At 30.7% G+C, this 7,500-nt stretch overlaps 2 protein-coding genes across 2 annotated transcripts in view; one reads left to right on the forward strand and one right to left on the reverse strand.

Annotated features, from left to right (window-relative positions):
• Positions 1 to 6,322, reverse strand: part of LOC122638029 (ribosomal protein S6 kinase alpha-5-like) — a 59,755-nt gene extending 53,433 nt beyond the window's left edge. The window contains exon 1 of the mRNA XM_043830638.1: positions 5,677 to 6,322. Coding sequence (XP_043686573.1) covers positions 5,677 to 5,773 — 97 coding nt within the window. The 5' untranslated portion in view covers positions 5,774 to 6,322. The remainder of the gene's footprint in view (positions 1 to 5,676) is intronic.
• A 305-nt stretch (positions 6,323 to 6,627) lies between these two features.
• The window catches only part of LOC122638033 (iodotyrosine deiodinase 1), a 2,191-nt gene continuing 1,318 nt past the window's right edge, over positions 6,628 to 7,500 (forward strand). Inside the window, exons 1-2 of the mRNA XM_043830649.1 lie at positions 6,628 to 6,953; positions 7,179 to 7,500. The exon at positions 7,179 to 7,500 is cut by the window's right edge and continues 71 nt beyond it. Of these exons, the coding sequence (XP_043686584.1) occupies positions 7,397 to 7,500 (104 nt within the window). The 5' untranslated portion in view covers positions 6,628 to 6,953; positions 7,179 to 7,396. The remainder of the gene's footprint in view (positions 6,954 to 7,178) is intronic.

Here is a 7,500-nt window from a genome sequence, read left to right on the forward strand (position 1 = left end):
AAAAATGTTTCGTTTTGCAATACTTAATAATTTGTATTATCTACAATTCTCATTATTTAATAGTTTATTAAATATATATTTTTTGTATTATGATTTTTATAATACACAAAATTATTTATATATATGTATGTATATATAAATAACAAATATAACAAATTTGTGTATATATGTAATATAAATCTCTGTATATATTTTTGTATATATTTTATATAAAAATTTGTTAATATTTATATAGTAAATATAAATAATTTTGAGAATTATAAATATATAAATATTGTCCCGTATAAGATATTACGAGATATTCTTATTGAATATTCCTATAAACAAATTAATATTTTTAGTTTTATTATTGAATAATTAATCCATGAAAAAAAAATAAAATAAATTTAACTAAATTAATTTTTAATGCTTTAAGTGACTGTCCTATATAATATGAAATATGAAAAATTTGATTCTATCAAAATTCGATATTATTAATCAATTATCGAAAATCGTAGATCGTGAGAGAAATATCGAAGGCCATTTTAGCTTGATAAGATACTTGCGTATATCGATTCATCATATATATATATATATATATATATATATATATATATATATACGTATGTATATATATATGTATAAGAGAAACGTATTAAACATAGTCGATGCAAGAAAATCGATAAAATTTTCTTAGTATCACGAGAGAGTTAAAGGACGAAGTAAACAGCACACACCAAGTAGACACCATAGTAATACTGCTTTGAGGTAAACTGAGGTTTCGTAAACAACCTGACTCATGCTAACTAATGCTTTTCCTCGAACAAGATCATTAAACTCATAAAATCACACTAAGGACAACAGCAGGGATTAAAGTTCAAAATTTTCATACTGTCACCTTAAGAAAGATATTTTTACTTATATGACAAACTTTCTCTTCTATCTTTTTAAAGAAGAAAAAATAGAAAAAAGAAAAATCTAAAAAAAAAAAAATGATATGAACAAATAAATAAACAAACAAATAAATAAATAAATAAATAAATAAATATAATATAATCTGTATATAATTATATGACAGATAATAAAGATAAAATGAATGAATACAATCGTTATAAAGAATATTATTTACTATACTTTGTTTTCTTTTTTATAAATTATTTTATTTTTATAAATATTATCGATAGTATCCATGATTTTTTATTTTATTTTTATTTTTGCAAATAGTATCTAAGTACAGATACTATCGATACTTATTTTTGTTTTTCTTTTGTATTGATTATTTTTCACTTTTTTATTTTTGCAAATAGTAGTATCGATAGTATCGATTATCTTTTATTTTATTTTTATTTTTGTAAATAGTATCGATGTAAATGGTATCGATACTTATTATTTTTTTTTTTTTTATAGTATTGATTATTTGTTTTTTTCTTTCTTTTTTTCTTCCTTTTTTTTTAAATAGTATCGATAGTATCAGATTATATATTCCTTTCTTTTTATAAATATAAATAAATATAGTGCATAAAGAAAATGTTTCCTTTGTTTTGTACCATGGATTATCTGTTATTTACAAAAATAATTTTCCTGGTAAAAATAAAAAAAAAAGTGGTATAGAATAGAATAGAATATTTATTTGTTCAACTAAAGATCCAAAACGAAAATTTTGTTTAAAACATTTTAATAATCTTAATAATCTTAATCATTCACACATTCATAATAAAACAAAAATTTTGTTAAGAATAAAAAGTAAAAAAAAGAAAAAAAAAAAGATATAGAAAGAATTAAAATACACACACACACATAAATATAAATTTTATAAGAATAAAAAGTAAAAAGGAGATAAAGAAAAAATTACAAGAATATACATTAATATATATAAAATATAAAATAATCGATACTATGAAAACATTTTTGTATTCCAATAAATATTCTTTATTTCTTAAAATACGATGAGAGAGAGAGAGAGAGAGAGAGAGAGAGAGATACTGTTTCTATAGATATCGGAGATAGATAAAGATCGACACTGAATAAGGAATCTATTTTAACAAACGATGTATGCAACCTTAGAGATGATTATTATTCGTTCGTGGATCGTACCTAACACCTTCCTAGCACGAGCTTCTATATTTAGGATTTTGCACACGTGTGCTAGTCGCGATCTTCAGGGCCAACTGCGAACTGCTTCACGATCGTTTAAATTTTAATTCATTATGAACATGATCGATCTACCTACCACTTAAGATAGATCTTTCTTTTCTTGTTTTTCTATTTCCTTTTCTTTTTTTTTTTTTTTTAATTCATTAAAAACAGTGTATTATCGCGTTATCATTAAAAAATATAGTCGTAATCACTGATAAATACAGGGCTGGTCAAAAGTCTTTACTCGGGTCAAAAGTACTTAAACGATTTCAAAAATCGATTATTCCATATCGAAAACCTTTTCAGATTTCTCATAATTCTACAACTTAGCCTTGATAATTTTGTTTAAACGTAATAAAAAGAAATTAGACTAAACTAGATCTCGCAAAGGTATTAATTCATTTTTATGATCGTCTAAGAATTTTTGGCCCAACCTGTATCAATGTAATAAAACAGGACAAAATATGATCATCGGATTTTGACGGATTAGCTGAATTCAATTTTCTAAAATATTGTTTAAAAATTCCATCGAAACGAACGAGCTATTAATTCCATAGAATTTAATACCTTCTAAAGCGAATATAAATAGTTACCATCATCGAGTATAATAAAAATGAATATACCTAATCGACAAATATAAATTTGATGATCCATGAAAAGACTGGACTCTAAGAAAGATCGACGAACGTTCGAGATTAATCTCACTCTCTCTCTCTCGTTTGTTCGTCGTTCGTTCGTTCTCAAGGTCGCGGGAGCAGTACGAACATAGAAAATTATTCTTGAGTAACTCAAACGAAGATCTGTCTTGTCTTGTCTTGTCTTGTCTTGTCTTATCTTTCTCTCTCTTTCTCTCTCTCTCTCCCTCAGCGTTCTCTCTTTAACAACGTCCCTACTTCGTATTACGTAATATAATTAAAAATTAATCAAGATTTTATCGGATTTTATCATCGGTTTGCACGATAAAACGATAGGAAAATGTCGAGTTTTCCTATTTAGAGTTTAACAATATCGACTTTGTGCAAGTGATATATCATATATTATGTACATTGCTTTATTATGTTTAGAAAGGGCTAACGTGAGTCATCTACTTTCTAAAAGTTCCAGTAAATTTGTTTGTCAGACCGTTAGGGACGTCTAGTTTATTTATCTACGTATCTATCTATCTATCTATTTATCTATCTATCTATCTATCTATCTATCTATCTATCTATCTATTTATGGTATGCACGTATGTGTTTGTATGTTATGTGCTAATGGGTTTAGGTGTTTATGTCTGGGATTTAACATGAGGGTGAAATTCAGTAGTAAAGTGAATCAACCCAGGGCCATAATATATGACTCGACTAAAGGAAACAATCGACTTAGTAATTCGCATGAGCCCTTTGTTCGCGAAAAAGGATTTGTGAGACATGTTATTCTCATGCTATCTGTTTTAACCTAATCATTTGCATACACTGATAATATGTATCTTACGTACAATCGTGTTATCTTAAAAAGAAAAAAAAAAGAGATTATCTAGATAAAAAATAAATATATAAAAAAATATAATTATATATATATATATATATCTACATATAATATTTATTATAACCTAAATTAATATTTAATTTAGGTTATAATAAATATGATATATACACGCACACACACACACATATATATATATATATAAATTGACTATGATTTAAAAATAAAATTAAAATAATACCATCGGTTGACTTAATTCAAATCGTCAATGAAAGGAAGCTTCTCGAATGTATCTTGGTTTACCGTATCTCGACTCATTAATTTATCATCGAAATCTGATGGTTCGTGTGGTTTATTCGATGCGCAAAATCATTAAAGAGTTAATTACGCGTGATCACGTTGCATACACGGATCCGAAGTCTCGTCGACGTTCCACTCGTTATACCAAGGGACTCGATGGAATATATCCGCTTTATGTTCGCCATAATGAAATACGCCATCGTTAAAAACGGAATAATCAAATTTTTACAGTCGCTATTTAAATTATTTAAAACTATATAATATAGTATATAATGCGTATAAAGATAAGTCGATTGAGGTTAATTCTATGTTATATAAATTCATATAAAATATATAAAATAAGTATCATACAAAATATAATAATATACATTGTGTGTATATATATATATATTAAATATGATATGATTTAATATATAATTCGTTCCAATTGAGTAATATACCCTAAATTTCTACATATAAATGTATACGTGTATATGAGAGTGTGTGTGCATTTGTATTACATATGTAGAATAGCAAGAAAGATGAGCGATAAAACAAGTTAAATAACGACAACGAAAGAATGGTCAGTCATTAAAAAGATATTTATACCTGTAGCAGTTAAAGGTTATGTCTTTGTTTCATTTTCCAAGCTTTCTTCTAAATCGACGATAAACGAAATAGCTTTTATATTCGACATTTACATAAGTACTTACGTAGTATATCTATATATGCATATATGTATATACATGTACATATATACATACCATACATGAATATATACACACGCATACATATATACATACATACATAGGTGGTAACGTAGGACGTAGGAATTAGTGAAAATGACAAAGAGGTTAAGTTAAGAATATTCGTGTCCTTTTTCCTACGAAGGTCGATTACATGAATGCTGCTACGTCGCAATAGGAAATATCGCGGATTATAATGCCGGATAAAACCACTACCATACGTTCGATCTCGACTAGCTTTTTCTTTCTTTTTTTCTCTCTCTCTCTCTCACTTTTTTTTCTATATATATATATACATATATATATAGACAATTAATAACGATTGGTGAGTAGTAGCAGTAGTAGCAGCAGCAGCAGCAGCAGCGGTAACAGCAACGACACGCGAGAAATATCGACTTGTACTCTCTAATCTAATCTTACATAATTTAAGTAGAATATCTCATGAGAGAGAGAGAGAGAGAGAGAGAGAGAGAGAGAGAGAGAGAGAGAGAGAGAGAGAGAGAGAGGAAGAGGAAGAGGGAGAGGGGGGGGGAAGAGAGAGAGAGAGAGAGAGAGAAGCAGAGAAACTAATGTTTTCATGAGGATGTCGATACGAGTTAAAGCACATGTATATTGTAATTCATCGTTTCGACATAGTTTCCAATTCAATACATTTCATAACCTATAAAAATCGAAAGTTAAGACTTTAACTAAGGATCGATAAGCATAAAAATAAAAAAGCCCCAAATTCTCCTTTACATAAGTACTATACTATGTGTGTGTGTGTATATATATATATATATATATATACTGTCATTGCAAATATTTTCCTCTTATTCTCATAGAGAGAGTATAAGATGAATCATTACAACACATTGTAACCGTTCCATAATAAATACAAAAGCCACGGTTACATAGTCATATCCATATGTATGATATACGATATATGTATGTATGTATGTATGTATGTATGTATGTATGTATGTATGTATGCATATATGAAGTATATAAAGAGACGATAAAAACGTATGTAACATACACATATACAAAATGAAGAAAAAAGATGAAGGAAGAAGAATGATCGAACACATACCAAACGTCAAGACGTGGGTGACAGTCTGCTCGGTATTCGCACTCTCTGGCATGTTGAGTGGTGGGGGTGGTAGCGGTGGACGCATGGCGTTCTCCATTCCCACTCCTTTTCTCTTCTCTCTCTCTCTCTCTCTCTATTTTACTGCTCACTCTCCCTCTCTCTCTCTCTTTCTCTCTCTGTCACTGCTTTATCCACACGAATGGCTCCACTAGTCGTTTTCTTTCTCTCTCTCTCTCGTTCTCTCTCGTTCGCTCACTGCTCTCTTCCTCTCTCTCTCTCTTTCTCACACGCTGTCTGTCAAAATCGGTTTGGCGTATCGCTTACGTCGTACAGAAATATAATGACAGTCGTGGAAAAAATCAAAACAAGATGAATTTCCCTTATTGAATAAACATACTTCGATTGTTCGTACTTATATCTGCGCGAACTCGTTAATGTTTTATGTTACTTTAATTTTCTTATTTTCTCTCTTCTTTCTTTCTCGCCTTCGACAAAATTTTTTTTCGTATTCACGTATTATTACTGCCGAACGGTCGAGATTCACGGGTTTACATGTTCGCGACGTAATTTCTGCGACGACGGACAGCGCTCGTCGTACGTCGTACGTCGTCGTCGTCGTCGTCGTCGTCGTCGTCGTCGCCGTCGTCGTTGTTCGCCGGCTACACCTCCTCTTTCTTCTCCGCCTCCTCCTCCACCACCACCTCCTCCTCCTCCTCCTCCTCCTCCTCCTCCTCCTCCTCCTTCTCTTCTTCTTCCTTTACGACGACGTACGACGACAATCTTCTCGACGACAGTTACGGCAAAGGATGATACACCGACGGGACAATAGAACTCGCACGAAATTCGCATGATACCTGACAAAAACCGTCTGAACTCAACGTCTCTTTCTATCTCTCTCTCTCTCTCTCTCTCTCTCTCTTTCTCTTTCTTTCTTTCTCTCTCTCTCTCTCTCTCTCTCTCTCCCTTTCTCTTTATCTCTCGCGCGCGCACGTCTTGCCAAGTATAACCATTATAAACGGACGGACGAACGGACAGATGAACGGGGCACGTTTTTCGGTGTCGCGCGCCTGCACACGGTGTTGTTACGACCGTCCATAAGCATTTCTTATTGGTCGGAACGTTAGGACCAATCGTAAGGCTTTGTTAATCGGTGCGCGCCAACGACGGTCGCGCCGCCTCGCGGTACACTGTCGAACTAATCGCGAGAAGAAATTATCAAAGATTAAAGCGTGAAAATAGACTGAGTTTTATCTACACTCTTCCTTTTTTTCTTTTGTGTATGTGTGCGTGGGTTTTTTTTTACATTGTTTTATCTTCTATCGATTCCATTTTTTCTTTTAATATATACATATATGTTTAAATATATATATATATATATATATATATATATATATATTTATATATTTATATATTCGTTGCCGTGTTTAGCGTTAATACAAAAGATATATAGACATACAATATCGATTCGATTAATTTCTTTTCTTCATCGTGACCCATTATAGTAAAATATTGCGTATCATAGTTTTGCAATTCCATCGACTCTTCTCACTAAGAATTTTACATAACTGAGGAAATACAACATACACGTTTCATCAGATGTGAGTTATTACATTTTCATAGTGGATAGAAATCGTACTCGTTTGTCGTTGAAAAAGAAGATCGTTGAATCAAGCTCGTAACTTTTCCGATTTTCGTTTCGTTGGTCGTCATCAAATCGATAATGTTATCGGAAGCTGTACCGTTTTGTTCAAAGTATTGGTATCATATCGTTATCTTTTTTGTGTGCTTTTGTTATTTCTACGGAGATATACATCGTCAAATTAA

Source organism: Vespula pensylvanica, chromosome 2 (assembly GCF_014466175.1).
Source record: "Vespula pensylvanica isolate Volc-1 chromosome 2, ASM1446617v1, whole genome shotgun sequence".
In the NCBI taxonomy this organism is placed as follows: domain Eukaryota; kingdom Metazoa; phylum Arthropoda; class Insecta; order Hymenoptera; family Vespidae; genus Vespula; species Vespula pensylvanica.